Source organism: Nematostella vectensis, chromosome 4 (assembly GCF_932526225.1).
Source record: "Nematostella vectensis chromosome 4, jaNemVect1.1, whole genome shotgun sequence".
NCBI classification, from domain to species: domain Eukaryota; kingdom Metazoa; phylum Cnidaria; class Anthozoa; order Actiniaria; family Edwardsiidae; genus Nematostella; species Nematostella vectensis.
The window spans coordinates 16,778,471-16,804,646 of record NC_064037.1 but is presented as its reverse complement, the minus strand read 5'-3'; the positions used below and the strand labels follow the sequence as shown (position 1 = coordinate 16,804,646).

At 40.3% G+C, this 26,176-nt stretch overlaps 4 protein-coding genes across 5 annotated transcripts in view; 1 reads left to right on the top strand and 3 right to left on the bottom strand.

Annotated features, from left to right (window-relative positions):
- Nucleotides 1-9: 9 nt before the first annotated feature.
- LOC5508953 (protein DEK) lies at nucleotides 10-9,922 on the bottom strand. Its single transcript, XM_048726983.1, has 17 exons — nucleotides 9,593-9,922; nucleotides 9,380-9,497; nucleotides 8,253-8,365; nucleotides 6,244-6,277; nucleotides 6,054-6,130; nucleotides 5,587-5,640; nucleotides 5,432-5,472; nucleotides 5,304-5,367; nucleotides 2,703-2,759; nucleotides 2,452-2,503; nucleotides 2,140-2,171; nucleotides 1,981-2,073; nucleotides 1,561-1,747; nucleotides 1,343-1,416; nucleotides 1,013-1,096; nucleotides 844-912; nucleotides 10-440 (listed from the first exon to the last, which is right to left on the bottom strand). Exons 1-17 carry the CDS (start codon nucleotides 9,653-9,655, stop codon nucleotides 414-416), a joined length of 1,239 nt encoding a protein of 412 aa, XP_048582940.1. The 5' UTR covers nucleotides 9,656-9,922; the 3' UTR covers nucleotides 10-413.
- Nucleotides 9,923-11,151: 1,229 nt separating this feature from the next.
- Nucleotides 11,152-15,354, top strand: LOC5508949 (UDP-glucuronosyltransferase 1-2). The gene is made up of 5 exons (XM_032377810.2): nucleotides 11,152-11,406; nucleotides 12,623-13,232; nucleotides 13,941-14,138; nucleotides 14,245-14,533; nucleotides 14,726-15,354. Exons 1-5 carry the CDS (start codon nucleotides 11,242-11,244, stop codon nucleotides 15,003-15,005), a joined length of 1,542 nt encoding a protein of 513 aa, XP_032233701.2. The 5' UTR covers nucleotides 11,152-11,241; the 3' UTR covers nucleotides 15,006-15,354.
- A 1,397-nt stretch (nucleotides 15,355-16,751) lies between these two features.
- LOC5508954 (ras-related protein Rab-13) lies at nucleotides 16,752-20,086 on the bottom strand. The gene is made up of 6 exons (XM_048726365.1): nucleotides 19,664-20,086; nucleotides 19,170-19,230; nucleotides 19,025-19,085; nucleotides 18,554-18,631; nucleotides 17,657-17,746; nucleotides 16,752-17,207 (listed from the first exon to the last, which is right to left on the bottom strand). Exons 1-6 carry the CDS (start codon nucleotides 19,803-19,805, stop codon nucleotides 17,016-17,018), a joined length of 624 nt encoding a protein of 207 aa, XP_048582322.1. The 5' UTR covers nucleotides 19,806-20,086; the 3' UTR covers nucleotides 16,752-17,015.
- A 2,353-nt stretch (nucleotides 20,087-22,439) lies between these two features.
- LOC5508952 overlaps nucleotides 22,440-26,176 on the bottom strand; it is a 57,795-nt gene continuing 54,058 nt past the window's right edge. For both annotated transcript variants that reach the window (XM_048726360.1, XM_048726359.1), the window contains 4 exons: nucleotides 25,250-25,406; nucleotides 24,291-24,871; nucleotides 23,773-23,950; nucleotides 22,440-23,395 (listed from right to left, as the gene is read on the bottom strand). In XM_048726360.1, coding sequence (XP_048582317.1) covers nucleotides 22,546-23,395; nucleotides 23,773-23,950; nucleotides 24,291-24,871; nucleotides 25,250-25,406 — 1,766 coding nt within the window. In that variant the 3' untranslated portion in view covers nucleotides 22,440-22,545. The remainder of the gene's footprint in view (nucleotides 23,396-23,772; nucleotides 23,951-24,290; nucleotides 24,872-25,249; nucleotides 25,407-26,176) is intronic.

The window sequence follows — 26,176 nt, the reverse complement described above, 5'->3', positions numbered from 1 at the left end:
AAACATGGGCACTTTTAGAAGATTTTATTTATACTTTGTATGACTGCAATGGTACAGCAACTTTGTTATACTACACGTCTTTCAGGGTCTAAATGATGGCTCTATGATATCTGTGGTTCTAAGGTGAAATGTCTGGATATCCACATATCATAGAAGCAAACAAATAAGCTAGGTTTTATGCAACAATTAATGTATATGGGTAAAACATCTGTGATAAGTGATGCTTAAAAAAATAAAAGATAAAAACAGGCTTATCATTGGATCATATGCCTCCTTCAGAAAATTTCAAGGAATAAAATCTGGGACAAGAAGAACCTTGAGGGAGAAAATGACAATATTAAAAAAATAGCCACACTATTCTACCTTTATGTTAAATTCTACCTACAGTGCGCTATAATGGAGGTCGACATGTATTATTGGTCTGAATCTGATGATATAACCTTGAAGGAAAAAAAAGGTTTAAATCAACAGAAATTGAATCTTCATTATTGACATGAGCACAGGGGAATACGATACACACTCAAATGGTATGGAGAAGACTTGACTAATCAGAATGGTCAATGAATCAGCACAAATTAGGGGAAGCCTAATTTAAGGAGACTTCATTTGAAACTCTGTTTAGGAAAGTTTTGGTAACAGAAGATGTTCCACAAGGTCCCTGTGTAACATACACAAAAATCAAGTCAACCAAATCAACTGAGTCGTTAGGCAATCACACCAAATTGTAAGGAAATTGAGTGGAATGTTGCCTAATGACTTGATTGCCCAATAACTGGATACCATACAGATCATGGCATAATCAGGTATTATTCAGACATCTATCCTTACAGACCCATAACTTACCGAGTAAACAGTTTCTTTGATAAAACCTTTCCTGTCGCTCAAATCAAACTCAGGATATTTAGCATAAACCTGAGAAAATACAATTTTAAAGCTCCAATTAGCTGGACTGCTTCTTGAGTGCAATCAAAGAAAGATTAGTGGCAGGCTTGATGGCAAAGATCAAACCTACCTCTTTACAAATAGACTTGACCGTTACAACTTTGAGATCTGCATCCTTCAGCAGGTCTTTAACCACAGTTACAAGGTCATCATTCTACAAACATAAGATATGTTATCTGATGTCACTCAAAGCCTGTAATGAGCGGCCAACTGTAGCCCCCTCTCCTGCGCCAAAAAAATGCAATTGCAACTAGAATTGGGACTATGTGTATAAAATCTTGACACCAGTCACACACATGCAAACTGAAAATAAAAATAAAACTGGCCACCATTGGAAAGCGGCTGATAAAAATAAAGAAGAGCATATGAAACATTTTTATAAAAAAAAACATTAACATACAGTTGGTGGTTGTTTCTTGAGCTTCTTTACTAATGGTTCCTCATCAGACGACAAATCGTCAACAGTCTTGTGTGCTAAAAAAATCAACATCAGCATTTAGATAATGGCAATAAAAGGTGAATTACCAAATTTATTTACTTTCCCATTATTTAATGCACATACTTTCTACAAAATAGATTTTCAGCAATATTGCTCAATATTTCGGTAGAATTGCATACCTTTCTTTGGAGACTTCTTCGGTGTCTTTTTCCCAGAGGTTATTTTTACAGTTACTGGTTTGCTCTTTTTAGGGGATTTCTTGGACTCTTTCTTAGTCTCTTTCTTTGCAGGTGTCTTGCTCTTAGAACTTTTGCTTTTCTCTGCTGACTTGGGCTTTGATTCTGCCTTCTTCTTTTTCTTTGGGGGCTTTAAATGAAAACATTTGTATCCGTAAGGAGCAAGCAACAAACAATATGGAATGTATAGTAAGCTAATCTCTTGGACAGATCTGAAATGTCAGAGTTGTACAGTTACTCCCCCCTACACACCTGAAGTTAAAATACACAATCAATAATATAAAATAGAATTGGAAAAAGAAATTTGAATGTTTAAATTTTAAAATTGAAAAGTTTAACCTAAAAAAGGGGAATAATAAGTACCTCATCTGCTTCCTCATCACCCTCAATATCCCCATCATCGTCATCATTATCGTCCTCCTCTTCCTCACTGTCATCCTTACCCTCTTTGGGTTTCTGTGAGCACAAAAGCATAATTCAATACAAGAAAATAGAAATAAAGCTTGTCAAAGTCATACTTACTTTTGGAGTTCTTTTTCTTTTCTTGCCTTTGTCTAAAAATAACAACAAATATAATGTAAGCACAAAATATTGCAAACTGTTATAGATGACATTTCCATAGTCCCTTCCCCTGAACAGCAAACAAATTTAAGACCAATTTTAAAATTTTAAAATTAAATTGAACTTGAACAGGTACAATACTTTGCTAGTAACAACCAAAATAAATAAATAAATAAATAAATCATAGCATCACCTTTGCCAGAAATTCTAAACATTTATCTGGAATTTGTTAAAAATAAGACTTTTTTTAGGACCTGTGGGAACAATGCATACCTGACTTTTGTGTCTTTGACTTCTTGGATGGCTGATTGGGTTCAGGAGCTTTCTGAAAAAAAGGTTAAACAAGCATTCAGCTACACTAGAGAACTGGTATACTTCAATTATGATTGCATTCGTGGCTTAACAATAAACATCTTTTATGAAACGTCTTTAAAATTATAGCTATGCCATTGTCAAGTGAAAGCATAGCGTAGCAACAGGAAAATGTCAAGTTTAAACTTACAAAAGCCAATAGTTCTGCTTACCCTTCCAGAGGCTTTGGGTTTCATGAGAAACTCCATCACCCTCTCCTTCAATTCCTCCTAAAACATATAAAAGAAATAATGAATGAAATTAAAACACCCACATAATTTTGGTTTTGAACAAGAACGCTGAGTAAGTTAATTTTGGCTAAGAAGGCTAATGTTTTGTAGGAATTTGACATCAAAACAAATATAATACTAGTGGTTACCCGTGAAATATTCACGAAAAGCAATTCTTTGTTGAACAAAACTTTTTAAGGTATATTTCAATCCTTCAATGTATTGGGCTTCCTGTTGCTTTAGAATAATAGTATGCATCGTCGTAAACATTAGTTAAACAAATGCCTACCTTTCGAGTCCCCAATATATTTATCTCATAATTAATTTACCTTAAAATGTAAAAGGCGCTTTCCATAAAAAAACAGCTGTATTTTAGTATTCCACCTTTCCCTATATCCGTGTTGGGAACCCTGTAAGTTCGCACAGTCATATGTTGGGTTTTGTGAGCCCTCGTGCTTTTTCAGCGCAACCAGAAAAACCGTGAACAACTGAAATATGTGTGGAATGTTTATTGTCTTATAACGAATCAGAAGCGAGAATTCAGATACTGAGACTTGTAGAGACATGTTTCTTGTTGACTGTTTGAATATCTCGCGAGTGATTGGTCAGAACAAACATTCCTACATATTTCCGGTGTTCATGGTTTTCTTGGTTGGGCTGTAAATGAAAGTCGATGTGACATAAAAGGTATGTGGGTCTGAAAACACAAAATGACTGCCAACTATTTGTAATGAACAAAACCTTTTGCTTTTATAAAAAAAAAATCAGATTTATCTGATAAAATAAGAAGTCTTGTGCACCATCTCGTTCTGATTAAATAAGCGTATCTGCACCATCCTTTAATGGATTGAACTGAAGTTAAAAAATCTTGAAGTTGTAGATAAAAGCTTTTTTATTCCGTATTCTTGTTTGCAAACCGTTTTGTTTATGCGCGATGGAGATAAAGAATCTACTTTCTTTTCGAGGTACATAGGAATAATGCCTTTCTAAATAATGATAAAAGATGGTTGTGTTTCTAGCTACAATTAATCTATCTATGGAATGAAACTACAGCAAGTATTTGAATTCTTTTTAAGATTTGATATTCCGCACGCTCCAAGGTTTGTTTACGTGTCTTCCGAAATTGTCTAGAATAAGATTTCTCTACAATGATATTTTTGGAGATATGTAGATTTACTACTGTATACTTTGAGTGTGTTTTTCTTGTGAGACACAGAGGTCTGAAGGTCATTAGTCCTTTTTGCTGCAGGAAATATATTATTTTGTGCTTCTGTGTCCCCAATATATTTATCTCATAATTAATTTACCTTAAAATGTAAAAGGCGCTTTCCATAAAAAACAGCTGTATTTTAGTATTCCACCTTTCCCTATATCCGTGTTGGGAACCCTGTAAGTTCGCACAGTCATATGTTGGGTTTTGTGAGCCCTCGTGCTTTTTCAGCGCAAACAGAAAAACCGTGAACAACTGAAATATGTGTGGAATGTTTATTGTCTTATAACGAATCAGAAGCGAGAATTCAGACACTGAGACTTGTAGAGACATGTTTCTTGTTGACTGTTTGAATATCTCGCGAGTGATTGGTCAGAACAAACATTCCTACATATTTCCGGTGTTCATGGTTTTCTTGGTTGGGCTGTAAATGAAAGTCGATGTGACATAAAAGGTATGTGGGTCTGAAAACACAAAATGACTGCCAACTATTTGTAATGAACAAAACCTTTTGCTTTTATAAAAAAAAATCAGATTTATCTGATAAAATAAGAAGTCTTGTGCACCATCTCGTTCTGATTAAATAAGCGTTTCTGCACCATCCTTTAATGGATTGAACTGAAGTTAAAAAATCTTGAAGTTGTAGATAAAAGCTTTTTTATTCCGTATTCTTGTTTGCAAACCGTTTTGTTTATGCGCGATGGGGATAAAGAATCTACTTTCTTTTCGAGGTACATAGGAATAATGCCTTTCTAAATAATGATAAAAGATGGTTGTGTTTCTAGCTACAATTAATCTATCTATGGAATGAAACTACAGCAAGTATTTGAATTCTTTTTAAGATTTGATATTCCGCACGCTCCAAGGTTTGTTTACGTGTCTTCCGAAATTGTCTAGAATAAGATTTCTCTACGATGATATTTTTGGAGATATGTAGATTTACTACTGTATACTTTAAGTGTGTTTTTCTTGTGAGACACAGAGGTCTGAAGGTCATTAGTCCTTTTTGCTGCAGGAAATATATTATTTTGTGCTTCTGTGGAATCTTGAAAATGGGCCTTTGCAAGAGCGATCCTCTTGCTTACAAAAACGTGCAAGTTAGAACTTTTCTATCTGGTAAAACTTTCAAATAAAAACCATTTTGTACACCTCCTCTCCGGCAATGTGTAGAAATGGAGTGGTTTCGGAGTTTTCTAGCTCAGCCGTTTTTTCGTAAACAAGGGTCAACAGTCCATCCCTTAGCATATTATATATAGTACAGATTATATTGGACAAACAAAATAAACAATGCATAATATTTAAAAAATACATAAAAAACACATTTGAAACATTACCCTTTTGCCTTTCTTGGGCAGATCCAGAATTTCTAATAGCCTCTTTAAACCATCATTTGTAAATCTGTGGCAAGACAATATATCAGGAACAAGAAAAGTAACACAGGAAAATACCAGCTTCAGGCTACCTTTCTATCCCCCATTTCTTGTTCTCGTATTCCTTTGTATCCTACAAGAAAACAAGATCATTTGTTAGTAATTTTACCATGTCATGTAAGCTATGTTGGAAAAAAATGAAAAGATTAAATAAACTCCTATTTGTTGCCATGGCCTGTTATCTCACCTTTGCAATGTCGAAGCCATTAAAATTTCTAATGTTCTTTTTTATCTCTGATTGCTGAAAACAAAAGATAATAGTAGTTTAAAAAACATAATAGGTCCTACTACAGTAATCTTATCTTCTGTTGAAAGAGTTGAAAAATTCAAGATCTGTGCTAAATTCCGCATTTTTTCATACTTCTTCCATGCTCTCACTTAATGCAGAGTGACTCAAAGAACCCATTTCCATCGGCTTATTCAAGCAGATAACCAACTTATTTTGGTTCAAATATTGTCAAAACTGTAGAAGACTTCATTCGTACGTTGTTATCTTGAAGTTTTCTTGTGAATTAACTGTTGTGTTTTGAATTATAAACAATAACATTCTTTAATAAACAGCTGAAAGTCCTAACAGTCAAATCATTGACATTTTTTATTTCAAATTTCACACATTTGAGAAAAGGCAGTTATTTAGAAAGTTTCGTTGCTCACCTTTCCTTCTCGCCCAAAGAGCAGCTTGTGTAGTGGCTTAAGCTCCATGGCAGTGCATTTGTTGAGTTCATGGACAACTGTAAATAAAATCTTCGGTTAGTTCTGAGGAAACATATACTAGGCAACCTTTTGATTTTAAGGGGCTTTGCCAACCCAAATTGTGTTATTCTAGCAAATTTAAAAGACTTACCAACTTCCATGTCACCAAGGCGATCTCCCTTGCCCTACAAAACACAAATCAAGATGAGAAATGAGAGCTGCATCTATTCTGTAGTTTGAGAGAGGGGAAGGCAAGTGTCTGAAAACACCATAACAGCCTACTTGTGGTATAAAAAGCATTTACATCTGCTATACCCACTACAACAGTAACATTTGCGACTAGGCTATTTACAAACAAGCGGTGAGAGAAAAACAAAAATTTGCTGAAAGCCACTTGGTTTACCAAACAATAGCACACTCACTATCCATTTAAGTCATTAACACTTTCCCATTTTAAAATGTACTTTCCCATTTAAATGTGTACTTTTGCGAGAGCGGTTCAACCAATCAGAGACCGTCACTTCAATAGCCTTAATTCAACGAGTCTGGAGAACGCCAGTCAGCCAATTGAATGATCTTGAAATTTGAGCCCTCGTGATTCCGTGTTCTTCGACGCAACTTGACCAATCACACCGAATCATTCTTATCCCGCAAAAAGGTCAATACAAATAGCCTTCTGTCAACAGATGCAGATTGCCATCACGATAATTAACACGGACTAGGGGTCAGAATAGATGGAGAAGATGACTTTAGAAAATAAAAGGAGTAGCCAGTTACATCTTTAAAACTACGTATAGTACTCGAACTTGAACAAGTCGTTAAACAAGCTATTTCTAAAACCAACATGCCTATGCCTATGTATCTTTATAAATCGATCCTAGACACTCGTTGCGTCTGCAAACGCACTGGGAATGTGATTGGCTTTTATTCATTCTTCTTGTAATAAAATGATGCTGTTGTATACTATCTTCCTCTTTCACGTTTCGGTGAGATGTTTCAGTAGTTAGAGGTTTACTTTATTAAAGGGGTTTTCCGTATGTGATTGCTTCGAAACACGATGGTATTTTTCGAGTTCACCTATATTACAGATTGCACGTTCTGCGTTTGGAAACGCACTTTGATTTGCTGTATAATCCGAATCTGTTGAAACAGCAAATTGTTTATCAATTCATTCCATACCCTGAGATCTCGTGTTACAAGGCATCATGTGCAGCGTGAGCTAGAAGATTTCTCTCCTGCATCTTTTTATAATGAGAACAATACAAATGGGTCATTATTGGATGAAACCGACGGCAAAAAGAACAATATTTGGTTTGGATGGCAGACAAATTTGGGCTTGGATACAGCCGGGATTGAAGCCAAGCCACTGGACTAAAAGTCCAGTGAATTTCGTTTCGCGCCATCACAAGTCTTTGGTTCATTGCGATCAAGTATGGTTAGTCCGACCTGGGAACACTAAAAATATCCATTTGGTGAAATGTTCACAGAAAGACATGACATGTTTGGTATAGCGAAAAGAGATTCTGAGAGAGCTGTGCAAAGAAGAAAATGGTCATTACTAGGGTAAGCCAAGTCAAGTGTCCTTGGTGTTGGTTTTAGAAATAGCTTGTTTAATGACTTGTTCAAGTTTGAGTACTATACGTAGTTTTAAAGATGTAAGGCTACTCCTTTTATTTTCTAAAGTCATCTTCTCCATTTGATCTATTCTGACCCCTAATTATCGTGATGGCAATCTGCATCTGTTGACAGAAGGCTATTTGTATTGACCTTTTTGCGGGATAAGAATGATTCGGTGTGATTGGTCAAGTCGCGTGGAAGAACATGGAATCACGAGGGCTCAAATTTCAAGATCATTCAATTGGCTGACTGGCGTTCTCCAGACGTGTTGAATTAAGGCTATTGAAGTGACGGTCTCTGATTGGTTGACCCGCGTTTTGAGGACGTGAAAACAACGCTCTCGCAAAAGTACACATTTAAATGGGAAAGTACATTTTTAAATGGGAAAGTGTTCATTATACCCCTTTTGGCAAATTGAATTTCTAGAACAGAGCACTATGGATATTCTCTGGTATAGTAAGCAAATGCACAGCAGATCTGTATACTCAATCGGGGGGAACTATAAGCAATACCAACTAAACTAAAGGGTCATTCTGAGTGTACCTTAAAGATCATTTGCACTGGTTCCTTTTTTATTTCATTTTCATCCTTCACCAAGAAGACTGTCTTCTTTCTTTCACGTTTTCCCTCCACAACTACTGGCTTGTCAAATATACCTACAATATATTGCAAATCCACAACACTGAGACAAGAGGTAATAAAAAGTGAAAGATAAACAAACAAAAAACAGGGCAATAAGATATGTTCACATCACAAAAGTCATCATGAAATTCCATGAAATATGGTACATTCTCTATGCATCTATCAATGCACTTCATTCTAATGTATTGGTATGGTATGCAAATATGGAGACTGGTATTCTGCAATTGCTTCAAGAGATGGATAAAAGGCAGGGGTTTCATCAGGCCCTGGCCGCCGGCAGAAGCAACGGCTATTTTCCACCAAATACCAGCTACTTTTTTTTTTAAAGTCTTGAACAAAAAAGATAAAATAACTTCAACCCCCAACTTATCAATCTCCACCGCCTACTCTGAAAGTTAATGAAAGCCCTGAAAGGCATCATTTTTTTTTAAACAAAAATAAATCTTTCATTTACAATAGACAAATTGGCCATGTTTTTTTGTTCTAAATTGGTATAATATTTTATTGGTCTATATATTTTCTGGAATCAATTAATACATCTGATCGTTCATGAGCTAGTAAACTTCCGGTAGGAACAAAGAAAACCAAGCCAAGCCCGGTTATAAATCTCCTGAATTTGTCAAAATAGCGTAGCTAGCAAGTTGCCGTTTTCTATATCTTAATTAGGGCTAGACCACCTCCGGATGTAGATCGTAAATCTGTCAACAGCCGTTCAACCGTCTGATTTTTGATTCTCAATATGATCGACAGCAAATGTTAAACCAAATAAACAGAGACCGAACCTCTTCGCAGGCTATAAAAAGCACTTATACAAAAGAAATGGGATCTTCTTTGAAGTGTAGTAGTCATGCAAACTTTAGATGAATTGAGTGAGGTAGCTCGGAGCTGTAGCGATTTTTAAGTACCGCAAATCGTCGTACACCTGGCACGAATGCTGTATCTTCAAACTTGTGAAACAGCGAGAGCAAAAGAAGAGCCACAAATAGCTAGTTTCAACAGCAACTGAACTCATGAAAAGTATTATTTACCAAGGGCCTCTTCATCGTCTGAGGATTCGTCTGAATTTCCTTCTTCCTTTGCATTCTTTTCTTTGTTCTTGTCGGTTTTAGCGTCCGTTGGACCTGCATTGTTGATCTCCGCTTGTGCCTAAATTCATCCACAAAATCCATACGTCGACAGAATTCAATCGAAAATTGCACGAGGATGGTAACATTTAATAGTTCTGTAAAGTTATGCATTACCTTCTCGTTGTTTTCGGGCTTTTCTTCTGCAATCTTGGAGTCAGTTTTCTCCTCAGACGCCATTTTGTTCAAGGCTTCGAAAGGACCAGCATGTGCTTTACGCGGGAAACAGCAATGACAGCCTCACTTTCACGCTACTATGTTAACCGCTGTTCAAATTGGGGTTGATGACACAAAAGGTAACACAACCGGGATTCCTTTTACCCCTTTTGTCCAGAGAAACGAGACTTTAGTTATCGGGAAGTGGATTTTAGCTGCAAGGAAGAGAATCGCACTAGAAATAGGCAACGACCAAAAGGAAGAGAATTGGGGAGCTAAAGCGCTCAAGAAAATTAACAAAACCCCGATCCCCTCTACACAGCCTCCAAACCCCTTCTTGGTGAACTTTAACAGCACGCTAGCATACACACATTGGCACCAGTAGGGCCAAGACGGGGCGCTAGCACAGTCTATTACCCTTGCAGTTCGCAACCATGAAAAAGCTGCGCACTCAATTAGGACTCATCAGCGTGTCAGCGTGGTCTACCCGGCATGCCTCCAGGCCCGTACCCAGGCATTATTGGGGGTGCGAAATCTGCAAAAGTGAATTTTTCCGGGGAGAGGGGGGGAGGATGGAATGAGTTCTCTGATAAAAATCAGTCCAAAAGAACAAAAAGGGATTTTTTTATGCCTTTGCAGTATCTCCACGGGACGTTTATTGTCGGATTTGGCTACATGCCAGCGTGATCTAGCTTATGCTTTATAGTTTTGTCTACAAATAGCACGTCTATTGCGAACCGAAAGTGGATTTTCGGACGTTGTGGGCGACTTCGACCTAAAGGAAGTGCTTTAACCTTCAACGTTTACAATCACAAGAGACCGGATATAAGTTTTATCAGTAGAAAGATATAAAACAGTAAAAAGCAAATACTCAATGCACTTCATTGCATTACATCTCAGCATCTTCATAAGTGCATGTGTGTCTATTATGTGTGTCTATTATTATTATTTATATATATAAATATATATATATATATATATATATATATATATATACATATATATACTTTTTGGTCAAGTTTTCATGTTCAATTATGTTCAATTCACATCCTCAGGGCAACTAACCATTCATGGTATTGACTGACCAGGCACAGACTCAGGGAAATTGCTGATGGGGCTAGGGGAGGGGTTGAGGGGGTGTGCGTGGTTTGGGGTTCTGTCTGTTTCTTTCTCTGTGGGTGCGTGACTGACTACAAAATAGACCACAGGGGTGGATACAGCGGGGGTGGATTGGATGGATATCTACCCCCCCATTTGAGTAAAAAAAAATTAAAAGTCACTTTGTTTAAGAAAATAAATGTCTGAGGGACGGAAGGTGCTTGACTTTGTTTACGCGACAAATCCAATTCAGAGGTATTGTAATTGATCTATGTAGTGACCTACCAAGAACCACTTGATAATATGCCGTCTATCCACCCCTCATTTTGAAATCCTGGATCCGCCCCTAGACCGCTAGCCAATAAGAGGGCACCGAGAAGCACCGGGCTTCAACAAAGCAGACAAGGGTACATAGACACGCATTCATAAGCAACGTAATTCAAACAATAGAGGTTAGACGGTGGGCTGACCCCTCTCACGGGCTACCTGAGCCCGCTAAACTTATCTCGGATATGTCGTTCTCTCGCCTCTCTTTTGTATTTGTCGTCGTGTTCCACGCCTTTCTCCATACGCGTTGCAGCGGTGGTGCCAAGATCGTGGGTTACCCGATAATGGCGGGAAGCCAGTACATTGGGATGAAGAGAATCGCGCAAGAGCTAGCCGCCAGAGGACACGAGGTAAACATGTATTCTTACGTTCTACCTTTCCCCTACCTCCCCACCAGACATTCACCAGACTTATAGTAAACCTATCATAATTATGTACTTGATTATTTTGCTGAGAAGAGGTTTCACGAAGCAATTAGAAAATATAAACATAATCCCTTGTATTATTTACCAAGGTCTTTCGAACTTGCTGCAAATTTTTGCATAGATGCGCACCAGTCCTTGACGGACAAACGAGTGCAAATTAACTCCCGTTCTTTTGTAGGCAGGCTTCCCTGAGATGATTACCAAAGAAAGCGAAATGTAGGCGAACTAATGGCAAAGCCGTGTGTTTTACCAGTATAGTTTTAGTGATTTTGTGCAAGGGCTGGTAGGGTTTTTTTTCTCGACAAGCACACATTGTGTGACAAACATGACCGTCACGGTAACGCAAGGAAATAAAATCGTTAGCCTATTTTAACATCACGCTCAACTGCTCTCACAATATACAACTGAGGGGTGGGGGGCTGGGGTTCTGTATACTTCAGGCCTGTTGGCTGGGGGTGGGGTGCTGTATACTTCAGGCCTGTAGGCTTGCGAGGGGGAGGAGGAAGGGGTGCTGTAGGTTGTGGGGGTGGGTGGGAGGGTGGCCCTCCGAGCCAAGACAATACTACTGTTTTCAATTTGAGAATATCCTCCAGGTTATATACACTTTAGCTTTTTATAACTGATAAATACGCAGTCCTTTTAGCAAAAATTACAAACATTTACGCCGACGTACTGTCATTTAAGCGAGAGTAAAATCATTTGAACTAAAAAGAAATACATTTACGAATTTTACATAATTGATTGCACACAATTGCATTTTCTGCACATTCATTTACACATTCGACAACTAGGAATGTTATAATCTATTTTCATTTGCACGTTGATGCATCAAAATATCACTAACAAAATATCAATAGTACGAGAACTCGCAATCAATACAGTGAACGAAATATCCATTAGCTTTTTCCTTAGAAAGAGGGCAAACAATAGTATTTTTAGAAGGTCGTTTGCGTGATTTTTACATTCATAAGCGCCTCAGTACTAACATCGTTGCTCAACCAAAGCTAATATAACCAATTTTTTTTCCACCTACAACCCTTGTCTTTTTTACAGGTAACCCTTGTCTTTACCACAGGTAACCCTTGTCTTTACCACAGGTAACCCTTGTCTTTACCACAGGTAACCCTTGTCTTTACCACAGGTAACCCTGTTAGTTAGCTCAATCCAAAAGTTCACACCAACAGAAGGGATCACACATGCTGTTTACCAAGTACCAGTGAACAAAAGCTTTATTGAAAACCTTGTTTCCCGCACAATAAAAAGCGGCTTTAAGGCGTTGTATGGCAAGAATAGCGTGGGAGCGGCACAAGAGATGTTTTGTAAGGCTACCTTGGACGCTACTGACATTATAGACCCTATGAAGAAGTCCGATTTGATCATTACTGACTCTTCTATGATGTGTGGCGCAGTACTGGCTGAGTATTTGAACATAACTCGTGTTGATTATTGTTCAATTGCCCCAAGTCTTTCTACAATGTACCAGTACCACGGACCGTCATTTCCTGCGTACATCCCACAATTAATGTCAGGCAATCCCGCAAGAATGAACTTTCTTCAAAGAGTTAAGAACACTTTTAATTATGTGGCTGGTCAATTAATAGCAAGAGTGGTGATGTTTCCAAAGTTTGATGAGATCAAGCAAAGATATGGTATCAATCCTGAGAGTAGCTTCGCCGAGGCTATAGGAAAGGCTCAGATGGTTTTGTTTCTCTACGACCCCGCTATAGGATACGCCTTTCCGTTATTACCAGGTGAGTATCTATCTTTGTTTACTTCATTCTCGGTTCTTTTCTGGGTTCATGTATATACAAGCTTCACATCCTTTTTACTGTGCCTGATTGTTAGATTTGCATTTGATAGAAGAGATGTAAACCTTAGATAAAGCTTTTTTAGAAAAGCTTAAAAACTATTTTAGGATTTGAAAAACGACGGTAAATACCGTTTTTACTCGAATGAGCGCCTCCCGGGAATAAGCGCCCCCTTATCACTGATAAATCTCAGTTCAAAACTGCTATCAGGTTTTTGGGGTTCGAAACTGTTACCAAATTATCTGTATTTTTAGTAACCATTTCAATGATTTTCAGTAAAGATATGTCTTTTAAAAGATATGGCCTCCTCCAAATAAAAAGTTTAGGTTTGTCAAACACCACCCCATCAAAAATCGTGTCACACAAAGTTACTATCCATGGCGGTTTGATGCGCATTTTTCCTCCCCCTGCGCAGCGAAGCGCAATATCCAAGATGGCAGCCATGAAATGCGGACTCCGTGTTTCGGGGTTTTCGTGCTGGAAAAAAAAACTATCAAAGCCTTGAGGTAGGCTATCTATAATCCGCCTATCGAAATCTGCAGCATTTTTGTGATGGTAGTGCAACGAAATTGTATCTCTATGATTTTATTTATTCCGAGACGTACCCTTTGCTATAGTAGCATGGACCTTTACAGTTTTTTTTTTCTCAAGGTCACAAGTTAATCGGTCCTGTGAACATCCAGCCTCCACGACCCCTTTCCTCAGAGTTCCAACAGATAGTTAAGAAGTCAGATGGCGTCATCATTGTATCGTTCGGCTCAAACGTCGCCGCCATTGCTAACAAGGAAGTCGATGTTTTGACAGAGGCGTTTGGTCGGCTCAAAGAGACAGTCTTTTGGAGACAAAAAGGTAAAAGTCGACATTCACGGGTAGACTACTGTTACCCTTTTTCTAGAAATTCTGGGAAAGAGCATGTTGGATGACGATCTGATGTTCTTGTATACTTGTCAATCAGGGTACATTCCAGCCAATCTGAGCCCCAACATCAAAACCGTTGAATGGCTTCCTCAGAATGATCTCCTGGCAAATGAGAAAACGCGCTTGTTTGTGTCACATCTTGGTCAGAACAGTTTATACGAGTCCGGCTATCGCGGGATTCCTTTGGTAGGAGTGCCGCTCTGGGGAGATCAGTTCGACAACGCTGTGCTCGTCAAGGATAAAGGACTGGGGCTAGTAGTCGATATTCACACGGTGACGGCTGATGAGTTTTACCGAGCAATACGACGAGTTATCGACGAACCTGGGTTAGTTTTGTGAATGATTTGACATATTTGTTAGTGTGCCGCCCTAAACCGGCCCTATGTACTAGAAAGACGAAAAGCACGCACTCACCACCTCCCTCTCATCAGGGGCGACGGTTTGAAAAGCAGAGAACCGTACAATATTTCTAAAATCAAACCCTCGTTCGACAAGTAAAAAAATTCATTTTAATTCAGGTTCAAAGAAAACGCGGCGCGTATTTCCCGCCTTATGAGGGACCGTCGACGATCCCCGACAGAGGAAGCTGCTGATTGGATAGAATACACATTACGTCACGGAAACTTGACACATCTTCGTCCCGCCTCCGTTCATCTGACCTGGTACCAGTACTTTCTCCTAGACGTCATGCTCTTTATGGGCGTGGTTCTGCTGTCTGTTGCCATGGTGATCAGACTTGTCTTCAAACTTGTCTGCTGGTGCTGTTGCCGAAAGCAGACAAAGACAAAGACACAGTAGCGACTAGACAACGATCGAATGGGAAACTTAAGCGACTGAGAAAACTAACAAATTTCCCCCCGGCCTAACCTTCCTAACGTCCTAACACCCCTCGGCTCCTCCTAGGTTTCTCGTGGAAGGGGAGATGAATCACGTGATATCGTACATAAGAATTTTTTAAGTAGCAAGATTTTGAACAGTATAAAGCAATTACTTTATGAACTTTATTCTATTATATCACAACATCTTTTTGTGTTCCTGTATATATATTCATTTGTTCCATCAGTCGGCAGCTTCTTCACTTTACGGGACTGTACAGTTTTCAAGTCATGTTCGTTTGCACTTTGACAGTAAAGCTTATTTTTTTTTTTCTTTTCTGTAGATTTACGTGTACTGTACAGGACCCGAAATGATCCCAGGACCCGAAACGATCCCAGGACCCGAAATGATCCCCAAAAGTACCCCAACTGATCCCGGGACCCGAAACGATCCCCAAGAGTCCCCGAAATGAACCCCAAGGAATTGCAGTAATGGACAAACAAAAGGAATGTGGAAGGATTGGCTTTCAGTTTTAAAAACATATGAAACATTTTAGCGTCATTTTTGTTACTATCCAGAAATTTGAATTAACTAAAACCATAGTATTAAGATTTTTATATACGACTGCGCGGGAAATACAGCTTTCGACAGCTTGGTTGAGTCAGCAATTGGGGTCAAATAAAAATTCCCGTGATGGTAATTTGAAGAACCAGGCGTGAAAAAATAATTTATACATAACAAGCCATAAATGTCTCCACAGATTAGACATGCCTCTGCTTTCCCGTAGGAAAATGTTTTTTTGTGTTCGGTGAATGAAAGACAAGTGAGATAGAGAGAAATCATGCAGTGGTGTACGCACTACTACATAAGGAAATTCAAAACTCACATATTGCTTTCAATAAAAGCCACATCTCTTAATATTTTGCAACGGTAGTAAAAGGGTAGTTCGAGTGCATTACTCAGTGTGCTTTTGTCATTCCATCTTCTCGGCCAAACCGGCTGTCAGTAAATATTCGCTCGTGTGAACATGGATTTCGTGGTGAAAAACACGTTTGGTTGTCAAATGAATATAGATTTTTAGGGGTGATGTTTACCGGAAACGAGATTTATAGTGTCAGAGTCATGTGCTGGAACTGCAAATGTTTCGAAGGTCAAAAGTTTGGTTATTCTGAGCAAGGCTGTGCTTTGGCTGTGCTATGTTTATGTTGTACTCCTTTCAGTAGCAATTAAAAGTTGTGTATTTGTTTTGGACTCTGTTTATGGGTTTACCGCCGGGGCAATGTAATAAATAGAAGTATTGTATTGGAATTTAAGTTCTTTAAGTCATATTATTTAGAAATAGATTCGCTGTCAACCCTTAATTATGCTTTAAGAATTGGAAGTGTTTTCTTCTGCTTTCCCTTTGTCCATTACCGCAATTCCGTGGGGTTGATTTCGGGGACTCCTCGGTATCGTTTCGGGTCCAGGGATCAGTTGGGGTACTTTTGGGGATCATTTCGGGTCCTGGGATCGTTTCGGGTCCTGGGGTCATTTCGGGTCCTGTACAGTACAGCCATTTCTATTAGCAAAATCCGACAGGAAACTTGGGCTGCCCTTTTTTCTGCTGACAGTATTTTTTTTGATGGTCTGTTTGGCCATTACTCGACTTTATTTTCAGATGACAGTATTTTTTTGACGGTCTGTTTGGCCATTACTCGACTTTATTTTCAGATGACAGTATTTTTTTTGACGGTCTGTTTAGCCATTACTCGACTTTATTTTCAGAGATAGGTCCCCAACGAATTTAGAATGCCAGCGTCCAATTATTCTGGGCCGTAGAAGGGGGTGGGGCACTGGGGGCATGTACCCCCAGTGCCCCCAATGTTTTCAAAAATTATAAGGAAATGACACGTAGGGGCGTGGCTGTGCCCCCCGAGGCCCTGTTCTTCAAGACGGTTCGCCAAAGGTAACGGATCCTCGAGAATGGAATCCACGGGATCCGTGTAGCCCATGTCAGCAACATCCCTTCTTGTCAAGCCGTGCGTTCTCATTGGTCGGTGTGATAACTGTCTGTTGCATGAGCTGTTTTTCCGTGGGCTCCCTTTGTGAAAGTATGTCCTCCGCCAGTATTTGGAATACTTCTTCCACGTTGATATCCATTTCACAGCTGACCTCTCTAAACCTCATCTCGTGCTCAGCTGCGAACTGATAAAGAACGTCTGCTTACTGTGCGTATCGAATGGGAGGGGGAGAGGGACTGCAAACGAATATAGTTCAATACCGATAGCTAGAACCTCCCGCTAACACGAACCTAAATAGATTTAAAATTCCGTTGAGTTTGCCTTGAAAACCTTAAAAATGATTTTAAAATGCTATTTCTATACCCCGTTCTCGATCAAAATACCTGTTCTCCTAGTTCCACCGGGACCTCCCGCTTGTCCCTGATCAAAATACCTGTTCTCCTAGCTCCACCGGGACCTCCCGCTTGTCCCTGATCAAAATACCTGTTCTCCTAGCTCCACCGGTACCTCCCGCTTGTCCCTGATCAAAATACCTGTTCTCCTAGCTCCACCGGGACCTCCCGCTTGTCCCTGATCAAAATACCTGTTCTCCTAGCTCCACCGGGACCTCCCGCTTGTCCCTGATCAAAATACCTGTTCTCCTAGCTCCACTGGGACCTCCCGCTTGCTTTGCTTATGGCACTTGTTACCAACAAGTGAGATAACGACGTTTGCCGGCGCGTACTGCAGGGGAATGGGCACGAGTCAGCCAAGACGGGTACCGTGGACATACGTGCTGTTTATGTTTCAAGGGGGTTACCATGGATACATGAACTGCTTCAAGGGGGGTACCATGGTTACATGTTTCTACACAACAAATCATTTCTCCCAGCTCCAATGAATTTAAATCTTTGAGTTTTACGTACATGGGAAGATAAGTTATTACGGACCTTAAGCAAGGACGACGACGATGGCTAGAACGACGAGAAAAGATGCGATCGCGCTTGGCGATCAGTTATAATGTAATTGCAATAAAATAAGCAAAACATTATAGTCAGAGACAAAAATAAACTAAGGGCATTATTTATACAGTGGCGAACGTAGTAGGAGGAGTTTACAGTGCAATACGTGCGCGTCCTCAATAAACCGTGAGTTTTAACGTCGTGGTTTTATGGAAAACGGCTGAAATTAACTAGAACGCAATTTCACGTGCTTCTATTGTACTCTGAATCAAATTCCATTGTTTTCTGCCGTCGTCCTCCACATTCCCATTGTCGTTGCCTAAGGTCCCTATAATTTTGACTGAGCTATAATTTTGAATATATTAGGATTATACAGAGCATATCACAGAGCATATCACAGAGCATATCACGATAAGAGGAGAACTCACTTTTCGAAAAAAAATATTTGTATCTATATTCATTCTATCCGACGCCCAGCCCCTTCTTCCAGAGCTGCTATATCTCCGAACTTTTCACAGCTACGCCATTCCCTACTTCCCCTCCCCCAGAGAGAAACGTCACCCCCTCCCACTCCTCCCCTGCAACTGACCTCTCTAATGCTTGAAAGCCAAGATGGTAAGCTATTGAATGTCTTCGCTTGAGTGATGTCGTAAACTAATAAAATTCCCTGAAAAGCACAAAGAGCCATTAACTGATAGGACGCACTTAGAAACCGTAACTGTACCCAAACCCGTGTATTTTCTTAATGTTTCTGTTTTGTGCCCCCCCCCCCTCCTCTCCCGATCCTGTTTTTCAACAAATTTGCAAATTTTCATTACTCTGATAGCATGAAGCACACGCGGTCAGACCCGTTTCCTACTGCCCTTGGAACACTCTATAGATCCCAGATGACATTCAGTGAAACCCTCTATAAAGGACGCTTCGGAAAGTGTTAGCTTTATGGAGGTCTTATTTATAGAGTTCTACGAAATAATTTGAAATCAGGGCTTTGGAAAGTGTCCGTTATTTAGAGGGTGTAAGTTTATCGAAGTCCGTTTTATAGACATTTTATGCTAGTTACCATGGCACCACGGTAGTAGGCTGTCGTGATGGTGCGAAAACGCTCTTGACCTGCGGTATCCCTGTGGTAAGTAGGAAATCATTTGAGAGAGGAAGAAAAGAAACCACAAATTAAAATAAATCCTCCTGACAACACAAGCGCTTACCAAATCTGAAGCTTTATCCGCTTGTCCTTTATGGTAATTGTTTTGAGCATGAAGTCTATACCTAAAGTATAAAAGAGCTTGGATATAAGAAACCGGAAATGATGGACAGATAGAAAGCGGAAGTCGCGATAAAATTGCTATTATTTTCGAATGTATACGCAGCACTCTATAAACAACACTAGGTACTGGTATGGATTCAAATGAACGCTGGAGGATTTATTATTTTCTCAATTACAATCTTGTTTGTTCAGAAAGGGGTCATAGTCCTGTAGCGAATATTGGGAAACTCATAAGCCTGTAACACTAACATAGCACTAGATCACGGAAAGCTATAATTATCTAAAAGCATTCTTGACTGGATTGCGAAGCCACAAATGCTATAGCTACTGTAGAGTTACTGTAGATCTTGTAGAACTAATACTTTCAAGGTCAGTGGGCATTGTGTATAACACAACCCACCGTGCTTGGATAAGTGCACGCTTTGCTAAACCTACCGATTGTTTGTTTTCCCGATGGGTTCCCGTTAATCTTGTCTTCTCCTGCATATTTGCAGAGTATCTTCGTCTTGCCAGTATTCGTGTCTCCGATGAGAAGGATCTTGAACATGAAGTCATAGTTCCTTATGGGTTCCGCCATGGCTTGTGAGGGACTAAGGTACTGTGTTAGTCCCAGTACTAGAATACCTCACGCGTGAAATTTAACAATACAGTACTAAGGCAAGTGTTGTGTTACCAGAGTTGTCACGCGATGAGCTCAAACACTCCATTGGCAGTATAGCCGCTACTTCGAGTATTTCACTTCTCTGAAACGCTCTATCTACACAGCGGCTGCTGCGACAAGAGGATGATACGTTTTTTTAATTTTCGTCAAGAGAAGGTGAGTTTAGGGGCACCCAAATGGGCCCCTTAGATGCGGGCATTGCTCATTAGTATAAGCCCCCCCCTGGGGGGGGGGGGGGTTCTTCCCATGCCGACCTGATAGGGTCGCTCGTCGTATTTTTTAGGGCCCAAAATCGGGCCTCGGGTATTTTTAGGGTATGTCCGTGAAAAAATTTGCCTTTCTCTTAGAAATAGTATATTTAGGGCTTCTGAGGTATTTTTTAGGATAGTAATTTTTGGTCGTGCAGGTATTTTATTTTTTAGGGGTATTTTTCGAATTTTCTGAGCATCCCAAAAGCTCGCGCCCTTTCTTTAGCCATATGCTCGCATTATTCTATGCCTGTAATCTTTTAATACTCCTATATATATATATTTTTAAAGATCCAAAAGACAACTTTTTGCGTCATTTTTTTTTTCTGATAATGATAGTTGTGATGTAGGGGTTCTTAGCGTACTAGAAAGTGCTCGTTCTGATCTAAAAGCAGGAAACGGATACTGTGAAGGAGGGCGAGGAATACAAGACAGGGGGGGTGGGGGGGCGGTGCTTGATTTTGACATAGCCACCATACGACTCATGTCTGAGCAAGGAATACAGCTCAAATTGAAATTGTTTATTTTTAGTGTGCTTGTGCGTGTGCGTGTACACACGTGCGATACACCAGAATGTTTTCAAATGAATCTTCCTTCCATATCTATGGAAATTCCTTTCTTGGAATATGATAAATATACGAATGGTATCAAAACTTCTAGTTTTAAAATGACCTAATATTTTTGCATTGTGTTTTAATTGCGTCCTATTCTTGCCAGCAATAAGAGGTCTTTGTCACGTCGCAATCATCTTTATCGAACAACACGAGTCTTAAATTCTAAATAGCTTAATGCCATAATTCTACGCACTCCGGATATCACAAAATGCACGGTGTTTGGTTCAGCGTCTATGGTCCTTGGCAGCTTCATGGAAATATCTACATAATAGTCCGAGCCTTCAAAAACTATTTGCTTCTTAACAGGACACAAGTTTGCGACCTCGTACACCAAGGTCAAACCATCGTGAGAACGCGTTATCAAGAAAACACAGCCTCCACTGATATCCTTCACTTCTGATTTCGATCCAAAGACATTGGAGGAAATAACTTCGTTCATATATTGTGATGTATTTGAGGTTCTTGGTTTGTTGGAACAGACACAAAGCTTAAGGTCGACCTGTTTGTCGACGCAATTCTTGAATTTGTTGTACAGTGAATGTCTGGAGTAAGATTTCAGCGCCGGGTATACTCCGTCACCATGTGAAACTGCGACCTTGAATACTTCGTCTTCGGTCAGCGGTACCGAGGCATGCGCAGTCACGTGAAGGTCGAATGTGGTCACTTTGCTTTTGCCTTCACTTCTTTGTCTGATGGAAGAAAAGGATTTGCCAAGCAGGCGCACGCAGTTTCCCGGGATTGACTTAGCGTCAGATAGACCTGATGAAAAAAGTGAACGAGTCTCTTTCATAAGTTTTTCTTGGGCCAAGGGTTAGTCAACAATCCGTCATTGGGGATAGACGGAAACTATCAGTAAAAGGGGCCACGTTTTCCGTGTGCCAAGGTTTACTCAACAACCCGCCATTAAGGGATAGACGGAAGCTATCAATTAAAAGGATGGTGCCACGAGTTTTCCGTGGGCCACGGCTTAGTAAACAACCCGCCATTAACACATTGACCCCTCAACCGGCCTGTACCGGCTTTGGGAAGTACCCACAACCCCAAAAAATCATAAATGCAAAATAAACACAACAAGATGAAGATACTCAGGCATCAGTCTAAGGGATAAATGGTCTTGCAGATATGCATCCAACCAAGGTGTTGGCATCTACTCTTAAGCCAAATAATAGCACAGGTTCTTTGACAAATCTCAAATCGAACAAGGAGAGAAAAGCAGAATCACCCCTCTCAATAAAACGCTCAAAATACCACACAAGGGAGAGAGATCAGCAAACACAGCTCAAGACACAAATAGATACCTTTATTCTGATCCTCCAGGTACATTTCTATGGCCTCAAAACACAATTTCCACTCCTTGAAGGATTGTACAACCACGAAGATGTCTTTACGTATTGCAAAGCATTCTGGGAGATCCAGGGGAAAATTCACGAGGGGAGGGCCAGTCAACACTCCTCTCCCCAAAGTCAGATGGTTTTTTATAAGTCTTTTCACCCCGAAGCCAAACAAATCAATTCCAGGTCATACAGACCCAGAATAGCAGTGTAAACAATTTTGGAATCAATTTGGTTTCAGAAAAGACAACGACGAAGGATTAAAAGTGGGGACCGCAAAGCACTGTTGGAAAGCTTGGATACCGCTGACTAGGTGCAACTATGTTTTACTTTGACGGGCTGTATAAAACTCAGAATAGGGGGGGTATCTGTTTTCAGTCTGTTTTTTCTAAATTCAGCTCAAAAAAAGCCAGGAGTCAATGGGTTAAAGGACAGACGTAAGCTATCACTTAAAGTGGTAGTGTCACCAGTTTTCCGTGGGCCACGCCGGTTTACTTAACAATCCGTCATACATGATGCATACGAGATATTTTATTTTGGACTTGTTATACTGACCTTTCACGTACTGCTCTTGTATGAGGTCATTGAGCGTGCCTACTGCAAACTCCGCCAGCCATTTGATCCGTGGCGAGTTCTCCTCAGCCGTCTCGTCCCAGCCTTCGCAGCGACAGCGCGCCAACGGCGACAACGGTAGATCAGAGCACGTCCTGTCCGCAGGGATCTTAGCAAATATCCCCGCTTGTTTATAATCACTTGATGGCTTATCCGTACTGTGAAGGGACATCAGCGCTTTATGCAAGTCTAATGTTGTGAAGATCCGTTGTTGGTTCTTTACTAAAGCCTCAACTCTCTGTTTCCCAAGTAAAGAAGCTACGTGATTAGGCAGTACCATAAAAAGGAATGGACTGTATAGCTCGTTTTGGCCTTCGTCTGTGCTTGCGTATGACGTGCGCTTGTGCCCGTGATCCGAAAGCACTATCGTGAGCGTGTTCGGGTCGTTTGCCATTGCGTTAAGAAACTGCGCTAACGGCTCGTCATCGTTAGTGACGCGCGTCCATGTGGGAGTATGCCCCGTGTTGAAATGCTGGTAAGAGATCAGAGGGGCCGCGCTTGCGTCTTGTGTAATCTCGCGTGTCAGGAGAGCGATGTACCGGAAGAAGTACTTGCTGTAATGTAGACCATTAAAACAGATTTCTGATGGGTAGCCGTAGGGATTTGTGCTACCGTACCCCCTCAAAACAAGGCAGCTGAAATGCGTTAGGCCGAAGTGATCTACTTTGTGTTTTCTGACGACATCTTGGAAGTCAGACCACCTATAATAGTACAGTTTTTTTCAGAAGAAAGCCGATTAGCAACTATTCTGTAGTTCTGTTTCTTTTATTTAAAGTGTTTTTTATGACTAAGCCCAGATGTTGGGACATTTTTAGAGCTCAGTTGTCAAGTTTGAGTGTTCTGCACAAAGTCCAGTTGTTGGAGTTGTCAATTTTGTGTGTTCTAAACAAGTACATTTGTTGCAGTTGTCAACGATGTGTATATTAGACAGAGTTCAGTTTTCAACTTCGTGTGCTCTGAAAAGAGTCAAGTTGTTTTGTTGTCAAATAGGCAGTTGTTTTGTAACAGTTTATTCTACAATAATCGGTGTATTCTATTCTAATCAATTTGGATGATGACACATCACTATTTCACATACTTTGCCTGTCCTGAGGCATGCTGCTGCAAGTTGTTCAGCATGATTCCCGACGAGTCTTGCCAGCACAGGTCTTCCTGGAACATGGTCTGGTACCCGTGCTTCTTGTAATGGCCGTACAACACGTCAATGCCCAAAGGGTGGAGCGCGGTGTAAACCACGTTGCTGAAATGATCATTTCCTGGAAGCGAAAACTTCTATTAGATCTGTGGTAGATTCAAGTAAGGAAGAAAGAATGAATGGTGATAAGGGCAAGGGAGGGCATGGCAAGGGTGGGGGCAGGCAGTTGTTGTATGTCAAGAAGGGGTCAAGGCAACGTTAAGGATTGGAGTAAATGATAGTAACAGAAATCACAATAAAGATGAGATGGTCTGTTCCAGTAAACCTAAACAACCCTTGCTGATTGTTTCTGCATACATCCAAGGACTTTATAAACAGGTATGAATCCTGATGGCCTGTGGGAGGTAGTTAATGCAATGTCCACACTTTGAATGATCCCGGATGTTCTTAATTTCGCTTACCTTTCGTGACGCCTGAAAACAGCGGTCGGATGTTATCAAAGGTATGCATGCTGATTCCCTGGAAAAACTCAAAGTCCAGTACAGTTGCCGGAATGGTGTCGTCATAAATAATCTCCCGCATGGCAGACACAGATCTTTTCATCGCCCGGAAAAAGTGCGTCCTTGCGACAGAGTCAACCACGACTATATTAATATTAATTCTCTTTTTCAAAGGGACTGTTGGCTGTATTCGCTTAGGTGGGAACATCAACACTTGTTGAAACCCACTGCAACGGAGAAACACGAAGGAGAACCCCTCATCCAGAGCCTTTTTTGCCATTTCCTTGACTTTATTGACATCGAAAGGGTCCATATCTTGCCAGGAAGCCACCAGACCCGTCTTCTCATCGACCTTTGTGATGAAAACAAGGGACCCCCCGCATACTGTGACGTCACATTTGAAGTCTGGCAACTCGCTGCTGCTGTTGCTTATGACCTGGCAGATATCTTCGTTATTCTTCGTGCTGCATCTTCTGGGTGGGGGGTCGTAGTTAGGACTATTGAAATATTTGTTGGCTTCCTCACATGATTTTGCACTTGGTCTGAAGGCAAAATAATATGGGGTAAAAATATACTTCTTACCCATCCTTTGCTTCGAGGACATTGTCCCTTCCTCCCCAAGGTCACCTTTCTTCTTTTTTTAGAGTATGGAATTCTCAGAAAATTTGGGCATCTTGTTTAAACTTTTTGTCGCTTTGCCTGCCCTCACAGGCCCTTAGCACCGCAAAGATCCCCAAGACGGTCAAGTTGTCCTTATTTTTCCTAATTTATACTTTCCATACTTACTTTCCTTATTTATTCTAAACTTGCCACTCTTCCCAGAATTTCCAGAATTGTTTGCCCCACACAACCTCCTACAACCACCCGAAAATGTATTCATTTTATGGTCTGCCCCGTTTCAAACATTGCCGTTGACTCACTCGTGTTTACGGCATTTCGCTGTCTTCTGGTCATTAGAGGCCGATTCGTCAGGTTTCTTGGGAGCTTTCCGAAGTCGAGTGTAGTAACAAGGTGACTTATCGGAATAGGTCCCATTCGGATTATTCGCTAAAAAGGAAGCGGACAGGAGAACCCCATCTGAAAAGAGAAAAATTCATAGAACTTTTATCCAATGATGATAAGACTTAGAAAAGGATCCCACACTAGGAAGACCTGCATCTGGAAAAAGTTGGTGAAGCATCCCGGTTATTATGCTACGACACCGCTCAACTTTGAAGTATGGAAAGTAAAATAAAAATTCCTATCTGACAATGTAAGACAGCTCGAGCAGTGGTACATTTAGTGGTCTAGCCTTGTTTGCTAGAAAGCAGGTTAATGCTAATCCAGGGTTAACCATAACCATGCTAATCCCTGGGTTAACGCTAACAGGCAAAACCTGCTTTCTAGGAACCATGCCCTGGTTGTTGTCTGATTTATTTGTGCGCCAGAGGTAGCAATTATTTTACATGTCGGCTTGAGACGTTCTTAATTCACATATCTGGCCTTACAATAAAAACAAGTCCTATCCACAAACTTTTCCAATCTTGAAGGAACCTTTTCAGAGACCTTTCATTGGGAGGAAACCACCGCAAAAGTGATTGCATTTTGGGTAGAGCTCGCTGGTTACTTGAATGAAAAAAGGTACAATTTCTCCTTGTCAGGTATATTAAGGCCTGACTTACAGGCTTATACGTTGAAAAACACATTTTCATCAATATCTCGGGGACACAAGGTGCTAATGAAACCAAACTTGGCTAGCACTTTATTCACATGGGTCTCAACATTTTGACAAATTTTGTTACTATGGCAACCGATTTAAGGTGGCTCGAGCGTAATTTTTCGATTTCTACTTTCAATGGAAAATAGGG